The following is a 23954-nucleotide window of genomic DNA, read 5'->3' on the forward strand; positions in this document are numbered from 1 at the left end:
GAAGATCCCGTAAAACATTTTTTCAGCCAAATGTGAACTTCGGAGTTCGGAGTTAAGTAAAAACGCGACTTTTGGTTGCATTGGGCTTTCACCCAATACCCATATAGTGGTGGTTCAATGCGACTTTTTGTCATATACTGCATTTTAAAGTTCAGCGGATGCCGCCATCTTGGATTTCAAGATGGCATCACATAGCTAAATTTGACTTCTACTCGTTTAGCCCTTTCACCCAATACCAATATTGTTGGGGTTTCACGCGATTTAAAGTGATTTACAACATTTTAAAGTTCAGTGGAAGCCGCCATCTTGGATTTCAAGATGGCGCCAGACAACGAAATTCGACTTCAACTCATGGTTTATTCCACGGGTCATTCACAACCAATCCCTTTTCATTCAAAAAGTCTATCCTCACACACTGTACTAATGATTAACTACTCAGAAATGAGGAACTCATCCTAAGCGTGTAGTTGGCTGGCTTGCGAGAGAAACATCAAATTTTAGCTTTTTATGTGGCTCTCATAGAACCTTCATAAAACTTAGCCATTTATCTGACCATAAAAAAGCATTCAGCATTGAATTGACTACCGCCATGTTGGTTGCAAAATCGAAGGGCACAAAATGACGTCATGTTAGTGGATTCACAATGCGAGTATTTGAAAATATTTTGTCAGGCCTATTTTCCATCAGTTCCATCATGATAGACTAGAGTAGACTAGGAGAAACGATATAGGTACATAACTCCGATTTTCTGAGCTCTCAGCCATCAGATTGGTATAAGATCCATTTAATTATCGAGCTTTGCGCCCGGATAGTATGCTAAACATGAGGAAATGGATGTTCATATTTCGTAGGGGAGAGTGGGGTATCGTGGGCCATGGGGAAACGTGGGCCACTTTTAATATCTCAGATGTGTGTTGAGATAAAAATCTCAAACCAACGGTCATCGTCGTCACTTTGCGTGAGCATATATTTCTATATGTTGTTGACTTAATTACGCATCATATTCTTCTTTTATTTATCAAGCTAAAAAAAGTTAGAAAAATTTACTTACATAATTAAAAAAACACCCGCTAGTTTCATCGATGGGGAACCTAAAGTGCAAAACAAAAATATGCTCATACGCTTATGATCTTAGTTTTTTCATGATCTTTCACGTGAAAAAGGATTTTTTGATGAAACATCAATAAGTCACACAAACGCAACCAATTTGCAAATCATAGCTTGTGGGGAATCGTAGGCCACACATCTTAAACCACCTATATTTTGATGTTTTTATACACATTCAGAACTTAAAATACGTTTTTCCTATCTGTAAAGTTTTCTTATGTCAAATGAAGAGTTGTGAAAAATATTTTGTCCATCCTGTATAAGAAATTTTGCAAAACGTTCGCGAGCCGAGTTTTGGAATCTATTCGGCCATACACAGCTCTCTTTTTTATTTCATCATCTGAAATTGCTTTTAAATAACGAAATGAATTAGGAAATCACAGTTTTAGGTCAACTCATAAATTTTGCATGTTATTTGGTCAATTTGGATTTGGTGGCCCACGATTCCCCACCATTTTTCGAAATCCAAAAAATATTGATTTTTTTCAAACAGTCAGAATTTGGGAAAAATAGCTTGTTTAAAATTAAAAAAAATACCTTATGATACCTTGAAAATGTAGAAAACCATACCATGTTTCGTTTTCATTTTATCTTTTATAATAAAGAAGTTATGGAACAACGAAAAAAAGTGGCCCATGATTCCCCACTCTCCCATACTATCTAAAAATTTTGGGTGCGTCTATTTAGCTAATTCGATACGGACAATGATTCGCAAGAACTGGGACACAGTGGTAACGAAGGTGGCTCAACATTTGTGGCTTCACTCTACGATGTTATTAACTCTGTATGAAAAGATTCATCTACTCTACACATAGGACATCAACTCATAGATATGGGTCCTTTCTTCAATCGTTCCTCCAAATGCTTATCATGTAGCAAAAGTTACAGCTACTAGTGGACGTTCCTTATGGCGTGGATACTGTGCTCGCGTCCCCATCCATCAACTGGCACAGTCAATCGAAAATGGTGGGTTAAATGTTCACTTACCAGCTATGAAAACCAAGTCGCTTTTATTCAACAGGCACATCATAGAACTCGACAGAATGCCTTTCTTCAAGTCTATGTAAGTGGAACCCCGATGCACATGTAGTGTCGCAAGTTATCCAGAACCTACCAAGTAACATCCAACAAAACCTTTCGGCAAGACATTACGATTGCCTCCTGTCTCAAACAGATCCACCAACAGTAGAGCGAAACAACCCCACTGTAGAATGGAAAAAGGTTTGGAAGAACATTGCGTGTCGGAAACTCTCTTATACCGTATTTGTTTTCTCCCCTCGTTTAGTGTTCCACCATACCCGATAAAAACAAACACAAATCGTCGCCAGTATACTGCTACCTCACACACGCTCACACGCGCTCTCGCAACACTGACAAAATTTTCGGGGCAACACCGCCTGATGGCAGTGCAACACCAGGTCAAAACCAGTGCAACACTGTCCGAATAAACAAACAGTTTGACAACACCTAGTGGTGCACCAGTGCAACACTCGGCATAAACAAATACGGTATTATACACAGAGAGCAAAACTCTATCTGCTGACCAACGAAAAAGCTAAATGGCGCAAACTGCTGTTTGTTCTACGAAGAGCGGATGATGAGAGCTGCACACACTGTGGGGTGGGCGCAGACGAAAATCATATGTCACAAGTATAGTGAATGCAGCAGACTGAATTAAGCCTTCAATATGCTACAACTGAAACTGAATGAAGTCATCAACCATAGAAAACAATGGATATTCCAGGTGCTAATACAACCAGTGTTGCCAAATATTAATCGGCAAACCAGAACTAAAATATTGAAGTATTTTTGCAAGTACATCACTTTCATTGATAATTGTAGTGGAATAATTAATACTCAAAGCTTAAATTTTCATTTGGTGCTAGGATATTGACCATGAAATGTGAGTTTACTACACCTACTAAAAAAATCTCAAAAAAAATCAAATTCTGTCAATTTGTTGAGGTTATGCCAAAGTTTGATTATTCAAAGAGATCGGAGCATTTAGATGAAGCTGTTGCTGAAAAACCACAACAAAAAGCATTATGAAACAATCCAATTTCATTTCTATTTTTCTTTTGATTGACGCGTACATATCCTTTACAATCATTATTTAAGGTTTGACGCATTCAAGCCTCAAGCATATTACCTAAATTATGTACACATTGATTACTGTTTGCATACTCAATGGTGCTCATCGCGCTCACTTTATAACGACTAAAAATGCAAGTTAATGAAAATAAGATGTTAAAGTAGTTTGTTGTAAGCAAGCAATATTCTTTCCGTTGTTTTTGCATAAGAAGTGAAACAACCTCATAGAATAGAAGAAATACATTATAGGTTTTTCAGATCAAATGTCTTCCAACAAAAAAAGAGTACATTTGGTAAAATTTCACAAAAAGAAGAGTACGCCCATTTCTCGATTGAAAAAGAGTACATGTACTCTTAAAAGAGTACGTATGGTAACCCTATGATGGACTATCAGATTTGACGAGGTGCATTTATTTTAAGATACTATTTCAAGCTTTTTATGAAGATTAATGCTATAGTCCTAACGAAATTTTGCCGACCATAACAAAGCTAAAATTGTTACTTGGGCGGTCACCAGTGAGCCGAGATAGATAAAGATATAGACAAGTGGGTTCAATATGTATAAAAGACGGAAAAATTATTCAGTTAAGATTCCGGTCGACCTAGTCCAATTTGGCAAGACTTTTGTTTGACAACACACATGTCCTTGAAGGATAAATTTAGTGTATTTTGAAATGAAAATTTTCCAAGCTATGTAATTAATAAAAATTGTCGCAAGGAAGTTTTTTCCCTATATATTCGCTATAGATTGCTTGAATTTTTTTCTGCCGAAAGTTGATTGAATCTGGGTTTTAGGTCTCGGATTCTACGGAATTTGATTGCGGCTTTATATTTTCAACCCCGTTGTTTTTAAACTGTTTCCTACGCAGTTAAATTGTGATCTGACGAGCTTCGCTTACGATTACGTTCAATTATTCCCCCTGTTGTTGAAGGACGCAGGAAGTTTTTATGGAGAACTAAAATTAACTAAAATTAAACAACAAGCTGTAATTGAAAACTAAAAACAATTGCGTTAATCACTTCTTCCTACCGTTTTCTCTAGTCCCCTTATGATAATTTCACATTTAACATCAAGTATTTAAAATTTTCTTTTGCGGTTTCCAAAAATAATCCGACTTTGAAATTTTGAGAGATCTTAAATTTAGGTTTAGGAAAAAGAAAACTTAATGCAATTGGTGTCAAGAAATTTGTTGGAAGTGCGTGTGATGATGGAAGAGAGTAATTTAGAGATGATTTGGCTGATCCCCCATCTGGACGGCGTGACCAATGTTCTCGCGGAGAAATGAAAAAAATAGCAGCTGAATCCCGGTGAGCCAGTTCCAATCGTTTAATCTATCTTTCTTCAGTTCTCTTTTTTCTTTCTACTTCTATCTTGTTTGTTCTCTCATTGTTGTACGAATTAAAAAAGGATGTGCAAAATACAGAAAACTATTACAGCTGTAAATTTTGTGCTGTTAGATCATGAATCATGAAATGATTAGGATGGTCACTGTGTGGTAGTCTATTGAACGATTGTGTTGCATGAAGCTGTATAGTGTGAGAGTGTTAGTTATGTCATATCGCTCTCCCGATCACTGCTTGTCGGTCTAAGCGTTTGCCTCTCGTAGGGCATCATTCAGTAGTTAACACTGCGGGAGATAAGATGTGTTTTGCTTGTTGGGTGATTCCTCGTGAAGGACCATTTTGCATATTGGCGACCGTGGCAGGTTTAGCTTTCGAACAAGATTTTCACCTTCTAGGAATCACTCAACAAGCAACAAGTGATACTTGATAGTGTTTTTTTTGTCTTTTGCGCTTTTTCTATTCTGTTGATTGTGTAGTGGTGCGTTATCGAAACGACAGCGAGAATGAAATATAAAGCGCACAGTCAAAAAGTATTGGTGCGTGAACCTTGTTTTTGGTTTGTTGATGTCACTTAACAGTAAGTATCGTATTGAGCTCGGGACGAGCAATTGAAGTATGACTGCATGCTAGCTCAGGACGAGCACAAAAAAGGATTTTAGCTCGGGACGAGCACTGAAAAAAAAAGATATTTAGCTCGGGACGAGCACTGAAAAAAAAAAAGATTTTGAGCTCGGGACGAGCACTGAAAAAAGATTTTGAGCTCGGGACGAGCACTAAAAAAAAAAAAGATTTTGAGCTCAGGACGAGCACTGAAAAAAACAAAGATTTTAGCTCGGGACGAGCACTAAAAAAAATATATATAGCTCGGGACGAGCACTGAAAAAAGATTTTGAGCTCGGGACGAGCACTAAAAAAAAAAAAAAGATTTTTAGCTCGGGACGAGCACCTAAATATTTGAATGTTTGATAGCTCGGGACGAGCAATAGTAAAATAGAAATTAGCTCGGGACGAGTATCTTGAAAGAGTGATTCCTAGCTCGGGATGAGCATTTGAATTGTAACATGTTTGATAGCTCGGGACGAGCTGCAATTAAGTGAATTTTGGCTTGGGACGAGCAAACCAAAATAGATATAAGCTTGGGACGAGCACTTGCCAATTTTATGACGAGCTTTCAAAGGAAAAGATTTAGAACTCGGGACTAGCATTAAAAAAGAAAAAAAAGAAGATTTTAGGCTTGGGATTAGTACTATGAATTTTTGTATGTTGTCTGTTGTCGATAGCTTGGGACGAGCAGGAAGGAAGTGAATGTTAATATTTTTATGTTAATGTATGATTTGCAAAAATGAGCAACTAATTCGTTTCAGTGAGCGCTTGTGGCACAAATTAAAATACGTTTCTGGCTCGAGATGAGCAGCCATGGAAAAAAATGGCGGAAGTTTTCAAAGTTATTGAGAAAACAGCAGATGTGAGTGTTGGTCGCTTTGGTAATTCGAATGTCCACGCAATAGCTCGCCTGTAGATGGTCTGATCTACGCATTCACACACAAACACACTCACGGCTTATGTGTGCAAATCAAACTTTCTCCTTCCCTTTGGGCAACAGTATTAAATTGTTGTTGTATGTAGCGTTGTGTGACAGCTGATATTTACCGGTAGACATTATGTGTGCATATATCTGAATGAATAACCTTGAATGGTAGGAGTGTGTACACGAAGAAACTGATTAAAAGTCGATGATATTACGTTGCCAAATCTTCATATTGGGTTGAACAGTTATCAGGTTTTAAGGACATATTGAAATAAGTCCGATGATGATGGCGATAATAATTTGTACCAGATCAAGACAACACCAACATAATGAAGCTACAGGCTTTCATACTTAAGCGACATTTCTTCGTTGATGAGAAATTTAGCGAACATTGTCATCCCCCACCTTTGTTGCTGCTCTCGCTTTTTTTTTCTTGCTTGTCTCAAACAATTTCAACCGAGCTTCAGTGCTCTTCGAGAGATGCATTGATTATCGAACGAGCGAGAGCGAGGCCTTTCTTAAAATTCGTACACAAATGTTGACTCTCTCAGTAGCAGCGAACGGCAGCCAATAGCAACGCCCCGATGCAGGGACGAAAGAGAGCGACGACGCCAACACAACCCCCGACGAGAACGAAGTACCGTACAAGAACGGTGGTGTGAGTGTCGCGAACGAGCGACACCAAGAGCAACGGCAATAGAAACAACAACGCGCCAAGCAAATTTTGGGCGGTTTGATGACGTGCATGCATTTAGGCGTTTAGGATGCGTGTCTATTTTAAGGCGCGCCCTATTTGCGCATTTGAGCTTGAATGGCATCTTGATGTTGAATGATTATTTTCAAGCATCGTGTTCATAAGCTCGGGCAGTGCAATAATTAGACAGGATAAATAGTGGGCGTAGAAACATAAAGTGTAGTTCTTTTCTTGCGCATCTTTTTGCATTTGGTCTGCCTGTTCATGCCTCAAGTTTGTTAGTATGTTGGTGCAAATTCGTTCTTTTCAGAACCGTCAACGAAAGAGTTGTTGAATGTTTTCCAGCGCTCATCGACTTCACATCTAACCGATCCGCGTGCCATCAAAGCAGATGACTCCACTTTCTACCCTTTTTGGTATCTACTGGCGCTCATGAAATGCTAGTCAATTACCCCGCCCACTGGAGACCCGCTCCGTGTAAATTCAGGTTCTAGCCACACGGTAAAAAGGAGTCTAACAGAAATATACAGCAATATTTAGGAAGAGATCTTAATTCTTCAGACTCAACAAAACTGTGGAAAGTCACAATCATTACTGCAGAATCAGAAAAAAGGTAGTTTATTAACTTAATAACAAAACTTTACAGATCTGGAGAAATAGTTAAATATCAGCAAGTATGATATCATTAACATCTTGAAAATAAGTACCTTTCATTTACACGTTACAAAATTTATGAGTAAGTTCTAGAAGTGTGGGTATTCACTTTCTTATAATACATGCGCTCTCAGTAGAGCACGTTGTGTACCCGTATTTCGGACTCGGGGTGAGTTTCTGATTGATGATTATTGCATGAATTGAAAAAAGTTTTAAATTTGAACTTCACTTCAGACACTTCAGACGGATAGCACAATGGGTGTTTAGACATTTTCCGTGGATCTTATTGGTATTGAAGACTAGATGTGGAACAAAATTTGGAGATTTAATTTTCTCACCACTGAACATTTGCCGTTTTAGGTGCACAGCTTGTACTGGCTGGTGTTGTACTGAAAAAAACGAACAAATTGACAGCAATCAGTGGCGCACTTATTGCAACCTAGGTTTTCTCCGAGTATGAACAAACCGCATCGAATAAGGCTGGTTAATGGCCTTGGATTGAAATAACGCCCCCCACCCCCCCCCCCCCCCCCAAAATATTTAATTTTAAAAGTTAATCAAGGTCATAGTCGATTTAGGCTTTACAGACAGAATAAATGACGTGGACAACTCAATATTAGCATTTAACACCCAGTACCGAGATGAGAATCGAACCCATGCCAACAGTGGACCAGCGATTACCGTTTTACCACGCTAATCACTCGACCATAGAGCCGTTCAATTTGAAAATTGCGTGTCACCGGTTCTAATCATGCGATTTTGCTCCGCTTTATGGCTTAGGTGTAGAACAAATGTATACATTTCAATTTTATTTATTACGCTTCACTCACCTAACTTCATATTCAGCTGGAATGTTTCGAATGCCATGTTTAAAACCGAGTCAAAATGAATTTAAAAAAGTCTGTGTTCGAAAAGGGTATTGAGTTGGTTTTTTAAATAAGCGTCTATGTAAAGACCTATGACCAAAATTTGACTTACGTAAAACCAGTATTATAAAATTTATTTTGGGGAATGTCTGATTGAACTTATTTGAACACGGTGGAAGTTCTTAAAAAAAAAATAGGGATTGGTAAAAAAAGAAATCAGGCCATGTCAAAGTAACGGAAATTTCGTTCGAAGTAATGACCTTTTTTTTATCGTCGCATAACATTTTCACTTCAGCAATGGTATCTGAACGGCCCGTTATCAGGTTATCGACTGAGCCTCGAAAAATCAGGCAAATCCTGAAAAACCAGGCACATAAGCGTCTCTGTTAACAGGTTTAGTTACCTCTTACCAAGGATGTCTATTTTACATATATCTTCGGAGGACGAGCTTTAAGAAATCATAGGCAGGGTGTATCAAATGCTTCTCAGTAGTGGAGATGGGAGACCGTTGATCAATTGCCTTCGTGAATGTAGCCAATTCAAAGGCTGCGTTGTACTCTTAGTGGTATGAGTCATGACGTTACTGGAGCTGAGTCGAACGTTTCTTATTAAATTATTATTAATATTAAATAATTATTACCGTAGCTCCAAAATCAGAAACTTGTTTTGTCATATTCGAATCGGGTGATAATAAAATTTAATTTTAAATTCACCGGAAAGTTATTTATAGTTTAAGTATATTAATTTTATTATCACCGGGAAGTCATTTATAGTTTAATTATATTACAAACGTATGATGCGAAAAACGGTTTGCTACCCTACTCCGTTTCCAAAATAAAGCTTGGTGCTCGCTTTAGAATCAATATCTCGTAATCGATTTGTTCGGTATTCAAAAAGAATCTTTTAAAAATACCATGGCTTCTGGTGAACTGTTGTAAATGACTAAACTGCATATTTACATCAAATTATGCACGGACTTTTCCATGTAAGCCGTCATCATATGGTACTTGTTATACAAAATCTTAATTACTTTCATGAAATTTTGCAGCCATAATAATAATTTAAAAAATGTGAACACAAGCCTTTTCTAAGTGAAGTGAAACTTTATTTTCATTATATTATAGTTAGATGATAAGATTTCATCCGAAACTTGAGTGCAAAGTTGCAATACTTGAATGAAAAGCTGCAAAGCTTAATTGATCCCAACAATTTGGTCGAACAAAATAGCCCGCGTATCTCGATAGTTTGGTTGTATTTATTAACATCGAGTATATTACTTATAAATGAGGCCGAGGCGTTCAAGAGAATATGAGCAACTGATGCTGAAGGTCAAGATCGAGTGGTTCAGGAAAGTTATTGCCAAATATAGTCAAACCTATCATTTAAGCTTTGGATGTCCCGTTACCAAGGTTTATTGTCATAAGTAGTTTCGTCTAATTGTAGCTGATACTTCAAGGAAGTTTTTCATTATTTACTGGGATTTGGACTCGCCTTAAAGGACCGCTTGATTATAGCGATGCCGATGTCTGAGTACAAAGTGCTTTTACTTCTCGAAGCGATATAGGCTATGGAACTATGTGGGAATTAAGAGCGTGGCTGCCAGTTTGCCTAAATTGTAAGTAGTTAAAATGTGATTCTTTTTTGAAATTACGCAAAACCAGAAAGGCAGGAAACAATTTTGACAGCAAGACGTTAATAAATGTTATTCTCTCGATTAAAAATTTCGGCAAACAAATTTCTTTTCCTTTTTTTCCTGGGAGAAGAGGGGAGATGTGTGGTAGTCTATTGAACGATTGTGTTGCATGAAGCTGTATAGTGTGAGAGTGTTAGTTATGTCATATCGCTCTCCCGATCACTGCTTGTCGGTCTAAGCGTTTGCCTCTCGTAGGGCATCATTCAGTAGTTAACACTGCGGGAGATAAGATGTGTTTTGCTTGTTGGGTGATTCCTCGTGAAGGACCATTTTGCATAGTCACAAATCCTATTGGATTCGTCATCTGTTTTAAAATAACCTTTTTTTTTCAACTGTAATCTTGATAGAAATGCTCACTACAAAAATTAATGTATCTCTTGATTCATATAGAAAGCTTTAGTGGTTTGGTTTTTTAAATTTATTAAGTGAAAAGATTTCCAATCAGATTCACTCTATATTTTTGAATAAGTGACATCTCTGATTGATATCATCATATCATATCCCAGTCTAATTATGTATTATGATTTTTTTTTAAATTGCTTTTAGCTGAGCTTTTAGATATTTGTTTAATATACCAATATACTTTTTCATATACTTTCCTTTTTTTCCTTAAATTCTTATTTCTTTATTCCTGTTATAGCTGCAATTTTTTTAAGGTTTATTTTTTTTGAAATTTTTTTCATCATTTTAATGGGGATGAAGGAGGGCCATCCGGACACCATATCAAAGCGATGTGGAAGGTAGAGTGCACTGGGCAGTTACCTTCTTAACATGTCGTTGAGAAATGGCGGGTTCGTCTATAATGGTATATACGGGCGCCAGTATTGGCGAAAAATTGGCCTCAGCCATAACCTCAAACTTTGATGAGCTGACGGCCTCACCAGTGATGCTAGGCGCGTTACTAAAATCAGTTTTTTTTAAAACTAATTATAATATTTCTGAATTGATTAAATTTTTTAACAATCAACAGCTAATCGTTTGAATTTATTACGGGGCGTCTCTAATAAAATTGATGAAGATAAGCCATCTTCCGCTAATGAATTTTCAAGGTGAATTTAAAACATCTGAAATATATTTTCATGTACTGCTCGGTAAAGTAGCGCAAGTAGCGTCCATTACCAGGGGGCTCAAATGAGCCTTTAGGTGTGGGGGAGTGTGGTGGGCCGCTACAAAATTTTCATAAAAAAAATAAATGAAAAAAAATGAAAATATAAAGTAAAAAGAGTTGTTTCCAACTTCTAAACGAATGCAAAATCATTCACTGTTACAAAAAAAAAAGTAAATCAATAAAAGCCACGTTGATGTTGACTATGAAAATAATAGCCTGCATGCTCTGATTATTTATAACATTTTCACATAATTCGCTACATCGTTTAAGTGTGCGATACAGACAGTTGTTATTCAGTTCAGATAAATGTTGCGTTTAATTTCATATTCTAATAGAAATCTAGTGGAAAGTTGCAAATTCTCAGTACTCATGAAAACGTTTTTCAATAAAAATTCAATTTAAAATATAATCATTTTCCAAATATCAATGCACTTGGCAGCCCTGACCACCCAAAAAAATCAAAACACGAGCATCTGTGTGTCGCTTTTCCACATGGCGAATTTGTCGATATTAGTACCGCAAAATCGCGTTTATCGTGCGCCCTTCTCAAAAATTGATTCTGTTCTCCCATGGTTTGAGGTTAGGGCTGAGGCCTCCTGCTAAGGTGGTGTTCGTGTAAAACTGTCAATATATCCTAATACACATCCTGTGGAACATTCCGCATCAAAATGGCTGAATTTCTTATATTTTAGCAATTGATTGTTCTTTCGGTGGAGACAAATTTTCCCTACCCCCATTGAATCGTACTAGTTACTCTACTTGTACCTTCACTCCCTTGGAATAGTTCACTCAAAGGCAGTTTAAAGTTAAAAAATAGGTCATTCGGATCAAATTTTGATGTACGATAGTTCGCTGCAAACGGGCTGTGCCACGCTACATAGGATGGAAGATTACATCATACATCATACAGGAAGAAGAAAACTTAATGCAAATATTACCATCCTTATAGAAAACCAAACACGATAGTAATCACATTTGTTTGATTTTTTTTGCAGGCGATCGTTGCGCTGACCTTCGCAGAATACGCTCTGAAACCTTTCTTCCCGGATTGTGATCCTCCGAAAGACGCGGCCCGGTTGCTAGCTTCGGTATGTCTATGCTTCCTGACGGCCATCAACTGCATTTCCACCAAATGGGCCATGAAGATTCAGGACGTGTTCACACTGGCGAAACTGACAGCACTGATTTCGATAATCCTGGCTGGAGTATTCTTTATGGCGACTGAAGAAACAGGACACTTCGAAAACGCATGGGAGGGTGATTACACCCTGTCAAATGTGGCCTATGCATTCTACTCTGGTCTGTTCGCTTTCGGAGGTTGGAATTATTTGAACTTCGTTACCGAGGAGCTAGAAAATCCATACAAGTAAGTTTCATTCGTTCATCGACAGGTAAATCTCATACAAATTCTTCCTATTTTTCCCTTTAACCGAATCTAATGTATGAAGATGAGTTGGACTATAATGTAAATAAGGGTGTGTCGTTTTGCAACTTTTGTCGAATTTCAAAAACCCTGTAGCATAAAAAAATTTCTTTTCGGTCAAAACGAATGTCAAAATTTTTGCAGATTTTCTAAAGGAGATTTAGGTACCTAGGTTTTGAACTTACAATTATTTGTAGAAATCAGGTTTTAAATATTGTTAAAGGCATTTCCAATGGTGCAGCTTGTTACGATCGAATCAATCCATTATACTAAGTCGATTTGGGTCATTTTTGAATTCCTTAAACTCTGTCTAAAAAATTATTTTTGGTTCAAAATTCATCTATGATTTATTGCAACGCTTAAACGTTGAGTAAATTTAAACTTTTAGGTTTGTATGGAAAAAATAAATATTTTGTACTGAAACATCAGCATTTTTTTGTTTCTTCTATGGAACCCAGCTTGCTATTGGTTTTTGTACCAATTTATAATCAAATCTCTTATGGAAATTTTCAGCTAAACAACTTTGCCGAAGACCGTAACTTCGAATCAGGCAAAAATGTTATTAGCTGTTTACCAGGGATATGTCTTTCGGCATTGAAAAACAATAAATTCAATTGACACCACTGCTGGGTGCCTAGCCAGGTATTGCCTGACTACTTTTCATGCAATACTTCGCGAGGCACCAGCAGTGATGGCAATTGAATTTTAATTGTTTATCAATGCGAAAAGACAAACCGCTGTTAAACAGCTAATAACTTTTTTTTCTAATAAGTTAAAAAGTAAGGGTCTTCGGCAAAATTGTTCAGAGGAAAATTTCCATTAGACCATTTATAAACTGGTATAAAAACCATTAACAGGCTCGGTTCCACAGAAGAAACAAAAATGATGTTGATTTTCACTAAAAAAATATACAATTTTCCCATGTAAACCTAAAATTTCAAATTTACTCATTTAAACGTTACTTAAAAACTCTGCCAAAAATTATGGATGAGTTTTGAACCAAAACTAAGCGTTTTAGACTCCAGGGTTTGAGGAATGCAAAAATAACCTCAAATCGACTCAGTCTACCAATCAATGCCCTTTTTCAAAAAAGTAAACCTTGCCTGCATCCTCCGACACTATCTTAACCTTCCTTTACGGTTAACAAATGGCAATTATTCTGTTAGGGTCATATGAAACCGGATTACTATTTTAGTTGTATCTACAAACTACTAATACAATTTTCAAAAATAACATAATTTTGTAATCGCCTACCTACATGATTTTATCAATTTATTAAGAAGAAAAAATATTATAATTTTTTTGGGGTCTGAAAATTGAGCCGAAAGACAAAATGGTGAAAAACAGGTTGAAATTTTCCAGGTAAACTTTGGCTGATTTGAAGATTCATTTTAAGTAAAAAAAAGTTGTGGGTTTCCGATGTCATATGTCATAAAAAATTAAAAATCATTGATTTTCTTGTTGAAAACCATTGTTTTTTTTCTAATGAATAATAAGTTTATATTTGAAAAAAAAATCGGCTGATAAACTATTTAATCTAAAAAACATGAAAACCAATGGAAACTAACTAAATTTGGTGACATTTTTATAACATTAAGAACCGCAAAAAAACATACAACGAGAGATTTAAGAAATTTGCTGAGCCGAATTTCAACATAAAATGGATTGATGTGCAGATTTCAAATTCTTCTACATCGAATATGTGTACAAAAACTACATACACGTGTTTTCTATACATTGGAGTAATTTTTATGTTGAAATCTCCTACAGTTTTCGAGAAAACGATTTTATTATAACTGTTGACTAGAATGCCGAATCTAAAACCATGGGGGCTAAATGCGCCTATTTATGTTTTGAACAAAATTTCTGTTTTCTGGCAATATTTCCGTATAATTTCATTGAAAATGCATGAAACTGATAACTTTCATAGGTATTGCAAAGCTGGAGTTTTATAAAAATCTAAGTCTTTTATAATTTTATGAAATAAAACAAAAGTTAGGATTGCCATACTATGGAGGCAGTTCATCCATAAATAAAACATAATCGAGTATGTTTTGAGACCTTCAATTCTCTCTTAAGATTCGTAGTTTTAATGATAAAAATCATACATTTATTCTATTTATCATGTTAAATATTTAAGGATACAGGCACTTTACAAAAATGATGGGGGCATAAAAAACACTCTCTTATTCCACCTTCTAATCATTATGAAACCTTCTTAAAAGCTTAAATTTGTTAATCATTCTAAGGTGATTTGAATAAAAAAAAACAAAAACCACCCAATTTTTTTTTGAGCTGAGCTTGAGAACTGCTGCTGGAGATGATTTCATCTTATTTATTAAAACTTGATCTTAAACTTTGTTTTTCAAGATTTTTTATTATTTTTGTAACTTTTATGAGTTCTTTAAATATGCCATAATGTATGTCTTGTTTGTCCCTCTACCAAAGAAGGGCTCACGAACTTTTTTTTCTTGGCTTTTGTTTCTTTGCCAGGCAAAAAAAGCTTGAATCTGAGGAAAAAAAGCTTAAAAACGAGATTGACTAACACTTAGCAAATAGATGTTGGTCATACGATGCAAGACCCCTGCAATGATCAGACAGATCCCTGCAACGATACAGGGTTTTTCTATAGGGGAGAATGAGGATACTTGATCCCTGGGGATACTTGATTCCTTAGCTATATCTCGAAACTGGAATGTCTTACAAAGATCAAATGTTTTAGAAAAATGTGCCAAAATGAGCAAAATAACAATGCTTGTAGTTTAAACATTTTTAACAACATAATTGTTCGAGTAATTGAACTTTGTTTGAAAAATTTCACAAAATGTAACTTGATGATCTTTTTTCATCACTTTAAAATGATCCTTACATGGGAAAATTATGAAAAAAAATATTTGTTCCAATGTATCAATCGTTTGAGCGTAAAATGAACTTCATAATGCCATATTTTCAAAGCAATGGAAAATTCTCAACTTTTTTCAGAAAACGTTTTCTAAAATGTTGATTATGGGTACAGTTGATCCCCTAGAGTTGGGTACAATTGATCCCCCTTCCAAACGGCATATTCTTCTTCTGAGTTGATCGTTATGATTGCTGATTACGAAATTACTAATATTCATCCAAAAACTAATATTAATCAAACAATTGTCTGAAGAAAAGAGCAAAAATAATTAATTTTTTCTTAGTTATAAAAAATAGCGCCTTTAAGTATGCAATGTTATTAGCGTTGAGACAAAGTTATAGAATTTTCTTCTTATGTCTGCTATAAATTGTGAAATGAGACCAAACATGACCAAAATAGTCAATTAACATTCTATCTTGGGGTTTTGTTAGATTTTAATACAAGGATTAGGGCTTCCTGAATAAAAGATCAAGTCTCCTTCAATAGGGGATCAAGTCTCCCCTAACTTCAGAAAAATCGCAATTTTTTTACTCCCACGAAAATGCTTCTAGTTCATCAACAGGTTCAAGTATCGTTCTAATTTTTGGAGCACAGAAACTTGAAGTTACAAGCTGTCAGAAAATGTCAAAGACGGCGAGTTGCTAAATTTTTCCAAAAAAATATGGTGAAAATAAGAAAAGGGGATCAAGTATCCCCAGTCTCCCCTATATACAGAACCCGGCAACGTTACACGATTTGTCTATGTATGTCTATGTTGGTCACACGCAACATCTTTTAAACAAGTTCTCGTGAATCTCTTTTTTAAGCTTTTTTCCTTCAGATTTAAGCTTTTTTTTGCCTTGAGAGCATAGGAGATGAAAGCTTAAATCTGAGTAAGAAAGCTTAAATCTGTCAAAAAGAGGGGAAATCTGAGAGATGTACTCCACACGGTTTGAATAACACTAATTCAATTCATCTTTTTAATGCTTCCAGAAATCTTCCTCGTGCCATCTGGATTGCCATGCCAATGGTAACCGGAATCTATGTTTTCGTCAACATGGCATATTTTGCCGTAGTTCCTGGCGATGCCATCCTCGCCTCGATTGCTGTGGCCGTTAACTTCGGCAACCGGATGTTTGGCTCAGTCGCATGGCTAATACCCATCTTCGTGGCCATGAGTTGCTTCGGAGGCGTCAATGGAATCTTGTTCACTTCGGCCCGCCTCTTTTCGACCGGTGCCCAAGAGGGTCACCTGCCAGCATGGTTTTCTCTGGTGCATGTTAACCGTCAAACGCCAATTCCGGCGCTCATTTTTACCGTAAGTTATTTAAAAATTATTGTTTTATAGATCTTAACCAAAATTCTGTGTTTCAGTGCGCAACATCTATTTTAATGCTGGTTTCGGCTAATGTTGTTGGACTTATCAACTATTTCAGCCAAATACTATGGCTCTCCGTTGCAGCCTGCGTAGCTGGTCTTTTATGGCTTAGGGTTGCCAAGTAAGCAGTTTAAATTGAAATTACTTTGTCCATCACTGATTTTTTATCCTTTTCAGACCAAATATGCCGCGACCGATTCGTGTAAACCTTGCGGTACCGATAACGTTCCTCACCTGTTGTTTGATTCTGGTGATGCTTCCTTCGCTTAAAGAACCAATGAATCTCATAATCGGCCTAGGCATTACCTTGTCCGGAGTGCCTGTCTATTACATCTGCGTTGATCGCAAAAATAAGAAAAATCGACAATCACGTAACTTTCTAATGGCTTGGATTGAGCGAGGCTGCCAAATACTTTTCAATGCGGCTTTCGTGGACTGCCACCACGATCGCAAAAACGACCGGGAAATGTCTGACATGCAAACCAGTATCGTGGACGAGAAGAATGTCTACAACTAAGTTATCGGTTATGCTTCACCAACATCAAAGGACGAACTTTGCTTCCAATTTTTTATGGTCATAGATTCGGTTCAGAGAAGGAGCATTTACTCACAGGTTAAATGTATTCGCATTAGCTATTTGAGAAACAGGAAAAGCTTTTTTAATTAGTTTGTAGTTATTTTAGTATAGGTTTAGACATATTGGCTGAAACACAAAATACAACGCGTTTTTTTTTCGAGAACACTAGTGAGAGATAATTTCAACTGCTTTTGGGTAGGCAGATAATGCAAAGGATGGCACTATATACTACAATCATCAATATTGATGTAAGATCTGAACATGAACAAACATATATACAAAAAATGATAAAGCTACATTATTGATTGTTGAATCTTTACATATAGTTGTAATATACATCTACAAGTATTTGTGTACTTAATAAAGATCTATTAAATGTGTGATAATGTTTTTTCGTCTGTAATGTAAGCGCCGATGTGGCTGGCGTACTGAAGGTGTGTGTGTAGAATGTTGCTCCTATTTTGATATTGGAATTCACTCTTCAGTTGTCAAAATGCCGTCCAAGGAAGAAGAGCAGCGTAGCAAAACTTTGCTCGCGCATCGCGAAAATCCGAGCTACTCGCACGCAAAGCTGGCAAAATCGCTAAAAGTTGCCAAATCAACCATAACAAATGTAATTAAAGTGTTTGGGGAACGTTTGTCGACAGCCAGGAAGTCTGGATCGGGTGGAAATCGAAAACCGGAAGCCGCTGAGACGACAAAGAGAGTTGCCGGTAGCTTCAAGCGAAACCCTAACCTCTCTCTCCGAGTTGCCGCAAATAAGCTGGGTGTATCGTCTACAACCGTGTATTGAGCCAAAAAAAGAGCCGGACTATCGACTTACAAGAAGGTAGTGACTCCAAATCGCGATGAAAAACAAAATACGACGCCAAAGCGCGATCCCGGCTGTACACGACGATGCTAACGAAGTTTGACCGCGTGGTAATGGACGACGAAATCTACGTCAAAGCCGACTACAAGCAGCTTCAGGTACAGGAGTTTTATACGGCAAAAGGAAGGGGAGAGGTAGTAGATATTTTCAAGCACATGAAACTGTCAAAGTTCGCGAAGAAATAACTGGTTTGGCAAGCCATCTGTACCTGTGGCTTGAAAAGCAGCATTTTCCTAACTTCCGGGACTGTCAACCAAAAAATTTACGTGAAAGAGTGTTTGAATAAACGTCTGCTGCCTTTCCTGAAGAAACACGGTTGTTCCGTACCGTCAAACGGGGCATCATGCAAAAGCAGGGTTAGATGCAACATTTGTATACCACAACACTCATTCAATTTTTATTTCAATATACTTTAATAAAGTTATCATTGAATGATAACAAATTGATAATGACATAGTTTTTAACATCTTGAAAGAGTTTCTGATTCTCTTAAAAATTTAAAAAATTGAGCATAAATGTAAAAATTTTTACATTTTTTGATGCCTTTAAAAACTTTACCCAGTATGGCGGATTGGCTTAATGATTTTACCAACAAACTTCATATGGCTTTCATTATCCTATACCAACATTGTTGGTGTAAAAATATGTTTCAGACAATCACCAATTTTTTTTTAAATAAATATTTTTATAATTCACTTACCAGTCTGATGCAAAAGGCAACAAAATGAACATGGGATATGATTGTTAAGCATAATGCGTTTGTTAACATTCAAATTTCATCCATCCTAAGATTTATTTTCATGATTTAGGCTAATATAATATTTGTGGTATTTTTTTACCCCTAAATGTATGCAGCAAAATTACACTTTTTCCTAAAAAACATTTTTGATAGAAAATTGTAAAATTTAGGCTGGAACAAATATCAATTTCTTCTTTTGTCTCCCCCCCCTTCAAAATTTCCAACAACCCGAAGGGGGAAATAAATAAAGTATTTCATGGAAATTTTGATAAAAAATTCAAGTATCCGAAAGATTACAAGACCAAAAAATAAATTTTGGAAGATGGATGTGATTTCACCATGTGTCTTCTTGATTTTATTGAATCTTTCAATAAAAAATTTCATTATTTTATAGGTTTTGTGCAATGATATAACATGCAAGTTTTTGCATGCAAGATTTTGTGCAATTTATTCCAATTTATTTGTTTTTCGCATTATTTTTTATTGTCCCCCCCCTCGCGATGTTCCAACTCTGAGTGACAAAAGAAGGATTTGAAATTTGTTCCGGCCTTATTTCGAACAAAACAAAAAATTACTGCAATTGGTGCGTTATGCGCTATGTCATCACAAATGTATCAAAAACTATGTATGTTGCCCCAATTGACGGTACTGTTTTGGCCGGATTTGGCATCTTGCCATTACGGTAAAAAGGCCATGGAGTGGTACGCCGCCAACAACGTGCAGGTGGTTCCCAAGGACAAGAACCCTTCCAACACGCCAGAGCTCCGCCCAATTGAGAAATACTGGGCTATTGTCAAGCGGAACCTAAAGAAGACCAACAAACTGCTAAGGACGAACAGCAGTTCAAGGCAAACTGGCTTTCTGCGGCGAAGAAGGTGGACAAGGTGGCTGTACAAAATCTGATGGCAGGGGTTTAGCGTAAGGCCCGGCAAATCGGATTTGGAAAAGCGGAAGCCTAACTGAATATTTTTCCTGAATTTTATACTAATTAAACTTGAAAAAGAAATTTAATTTGATTTTTTAAATAAAGGATTTCACCGATTTACACGCGTTTTCCCTTGACCAAATTTTGACCGTATCACCCTAGGTAAGATATGTTTCCTCGTATTACTACATCCACAAATCAGGCTCTTATCCAATAATAAACAACCTTGGGGGTCATTTATTAACGAATTCATAATTTGTTTTTCATACAAATGTAGCATTTTTTTTACTCTTTCATAAAAAAAATTAAAAAAATTATTCATTGCTGTTTCGAAGAAATTCTCGTACTTTTCCCGTAATACGGCACATTAGGCGACGCACACCCTTTTCGTCCACCGTTTTGGCGATTTGATTCCACCAGTTCTTCATTTGAGTCATGTTCCTAACAAGTTTTCCCTTTGCCTTAAGCCTCCGCTTCGTGATTGCCCAGTATTTCTCTATCAGCCGGAACTGGGGGCAGTTTGGGGGGTTGAGGTCCTTCGGTATTACGCTGACCCCGTTCGTTGCGTACCATTCCATAACCGTTTTGCTGTAATGGCAGCTTGCGAGGTCCGGCCAAAACATTACTGGACGGTCGTGGGCACGAATAAACGGCAGAATCCGTTTCTGTAGGCACTCTTTTTTGTAGACTTCTGATGTCATTGTCTTGTCAGTGAGAAAGACTTTGGTTTTCTGTCCACAACTGCATATCCCCTGCCAAATCATGTACTTGCGGGCGAATTTATCCGCAAACACGAACTTAAATTTTGCAGGTACATCCCCCGAGCCGTCGCCAAATAAAATTTTTGACCTGGGATTTGCCCAAAGTCCGCCTTCACGTAGGTCTCATCGTCCATCAGAATACATCCGTCGAACTTGGTCAGCACTTGGTCGTACAGCTTTCGAGCACGGATTCTGGCCACATTGTTCTGCTTCAGCGTCCGATTTGGCTGTTTGTTGGCTCGGAATGACCTTATTCCTTCCCGGAGACGAATTCGTCGCACCGTACTGTGAGCGGCCTGGAACTTATTGGCCAAATCGCGGTCTGAAAGATTGGGATTCCTCTTGACGGCCTTGATGACTTTCCCACGCAGTTTCCGGTCGACAGTTCCACTCCGACGCTTCGAATGCGGCTTCCGAGCCGTCGTCAATGTTTCCTTGTACTGCTTGATAACACGCCGTACGGTATTTCTGGGCATTTTAAGCTGTTTAGCTAGCTTCGATGCCGACAACAACGGGTTTTCAAGAAAACTGTGCACAATTTGATCTCTCCGTTCGGCTTCCATGGCGGTTGTTTACAAAATGCTATCGTTTGGTGTTATGACATAAATACATGGTGAAATGTAATGAATTTCCCGACACGTGGGTGAAAAAAGTTTCCAAATCCGTCCACTAGGAGCGCCACAATGAGCAAAAGAATTTGTTCCAATATTAAATGAAGCAGACTTTAAGTCTGAAAGAAACCAAATAAAACATATACCATATCCTACCACAAGACAAAGCAGGATGGAAACAATCAGCCTACAAGGATAATGTCAAATGACTGTACCGTTTGTCCGCCGCCGTACGCCGGAGCATCGTAACGTTGATGTTGGTCACACGATACATAGATAAATCGTGTAACGTTGCCGGGATCTGTCGATATCATGAGTGAAGTGTGCGCCGGCCGCTGGGAGATGCCAAGAATAAAGTAGAAATTTTTTCTTACAAAAAACGATAGTTTTTTTTTTAAATTTTTTTCATGAATTATCATAATAGGTATTACCTTAATTTTCTTCATAGAAAGTATTTCGATCAAACGAATCGTTTTTGAGATACACGCATTCGTAACTGTCCCATTTCTAAAGACTTAGCCCTCGCACGAAGTGTAACCTGTATATGACGCTCATTAGACCGGTTGTTCTCTACGGGCACGAGACTTGGATATTGCTCGAGGAGGACCTGCGTACACTCGGGGTATTCGAGCGATGAGTGTTAAGAACCATCTTTGGCGGCGTACAGGAGAACGGAGTGTGAAGGCGAAGGATGAACCACGAGCTCGCGCGACTCTACGGCCCCAGCTAACATGAAATCGTAATAGAAATGATAATCCAAATCGAATATTAGGACATTTTCAATAACTATCGCAAACACGTTGGTATTGAGTGATTTTCTATCATTCATTTACGACAAGCTTTACCCAAAAAAAAAATGAATCGGATAGCAGTTTAATCAATTCGTAAATATGTCTCCAAAAAGTTGAGAATATGCTATCCGACATTTACGATTTGAGTGAACTGATTTACGATAAATGGGCGGTCCTTCAATTGACACTCTCTCCGGTCTCTTCCTTTGACCGGTTTGTAAAAAGAAAATCTCACCTATAGAGCTATATCCTGTAACATATCAACTGATGAGTTAGCATCGTGGTAAGATACCGGACTGCGAACTCGGAGGACTGGAGTTCAAATCTCGGTGGAGGAAATTTTTTTTTGTTTATTTTGCTTTTTGTTGGAAAATCGAATCGTTGAAATCTTGTCATTGTAGATATATCGCCTCCACTTTTGTACTGCCGTTCTAAGCAAGATTGTCCCATGTGGAAAAACGTGCAAACGAGAAAAACGCGATTGAAATATCAGCTATATTTCCAACTTTTCTCTCAAACTAAAAATTCACCGACAATTTTTTCGTAGTGAACAGTTCAAGTTAATCATTTTACAATGTTTTCTGCCAAAAAAATTACATTTCCTACGAAAAAAACAGCGAATTAGAGCCAAAAATGCTCCGTGTGACACTTTTGCGTAGAATCAGAACGCATGCCGATGCTAGTTCTACGAAAAACTGTCACACGGCTACAATTTTTCTATCATTTTAAAAGCTTGCGTAGTTTACTTTTTTCCCAAAAACATGCTAAACCGTAATTTGAGCAATACGTTCCTCTTTGTTAATGTATAGTTGAGTATGGATCCTGTAAGTAATGCCTACCGAAAAGTGTTTAGGGGCCGTTCAGATACCACGTGGACAGAAAAATGAGGTTTTCGACACCCCCCTCCCCCTCCATGGACAAGCGTGGACATTTGGCAAACCCCTACCCCCCTCCCAGGATGTCCACGTGGACAGATTTGAAATTGTTTTTTTTTTTCAAACTCATTTGACAGTTAGAAAACACTACTTTTTGACTATTTGTTATTGGAATGGCTGATTTAAAAAAATATATATATAAAATAATTTTTAAATTTTTAAATTTCTTAATTATCATATTTATTACTTGCTTTCAAGTGGTTTTTAATTGTTCAAACTTAAACTGGAAAGCTTTGTAATTTTAAGATTCAGACAGTAAGTATGTCCACGTGGACATGACCAAAACCCCTACCCCCCTCTCCGTGGACAAGCGTGGACATTTCCATATACCCCCCCTCCCCCTAAGTTGTCCACGTGGTATGTGAACGGCCCCTTAGTGAAAATTTCTCTGAATAAAACACTCAAGGCTTCTCGCTCCTCCTCTGCCCTCTATTTTAGTGTTCTTTTCAGTGAATAACATTAAATTCAATAGTTTGAACTCATCTAAAGACAATTTTTTGATAAAATTTGCATTTTTCATAGAATTTTCTCTAGTGTGACATTCTTGCGTAGAACTACCAACATAGAGACAACCACCTTGATGAAAATTTCGTATAAGTTCAGAACAAAGTATACTTGTTTGTGTTTTTATTCGAAAGTTAACACTAAAAGAGACCGTTTCCAGCAAAAAAGTGAAAATGACTCAAAAGTCACATGGGACATTCTTGCTTAGAACGGCAGTGTAGCTATATGCTATTTTGGTAAGTTTAATACAATCTTTTTAACTGGTATATTTGTTTGAATAATTTTGTTGTCCCTGCGTTATACCTTCATAAATGTTTGCTGGGGCGAACCCAGTATCCAGAAGGTGGTGAAAGCTGGCCGGATACGCTGGGCGGGACATGTTGCGAGAATGCCGGACGACTGTCCTGCAAAACAGGTGTTCGCTACGAATCCGGTAGGAACAAGACGAGCGGGGAACTAAGCTTTAAACCACA

General features: G+C 37.3%; 1 protein-coding gene across 5 annotated transcripts in view; it reads left to right on the top strand.

Annotated features, from left to right (window-relative positions):
- The window catches only part of LOC129740271 (Y+L amino acid transporter 2), a 65528-nt gene extending 47804 nt beyond the window's left edge, over positions 1 to 17724 (top strand). For all 5 annotated transcript variants that reach the window (XM_055731879.1, XM_055731878.1, XM_055731882.1 and 2 more), the window contains exons 4-7: positions 12081 to 12451; positions 16383 to 16707; positions 16764 to 16888; positions 16945 to 17724. In XM_055731879.1, the coding sequence (XP_055587854.1) occupies positions 12081 to 12451; positions 16383 to 16707; positions 16764 to 16888; positions 16945 to 17284 (1161 nt within the window). In that variant the 3' untranslated portion in view covers positions 17285 to 17724. The remainder of the gene's footprint in view (positions 1 to 12080; positions 12452 to 16382; positions 16708 to 16763; positions 16889 to 16944) is intronic.
- The last annotated feature ends 6230 nt before the right edge of the window (positions 17725 to 23954 follow it).

Source organism: Uranotaenia lowii, chromosome 1, assembly GCF_029784155.1.
Source record: "Uranotaenia lowii strain MFRU-FL chromosome 1, ASM2978415v1, whole genome shotgun sequence".
In the NCBI taxonomy this organism is placed as follows: domain Eukaryota; kingdom Metazoa; phylum Arthropoda; class Insecta; order Diptera; family Culicidae; genus Uranotaenia; species Uranotaenia lowii.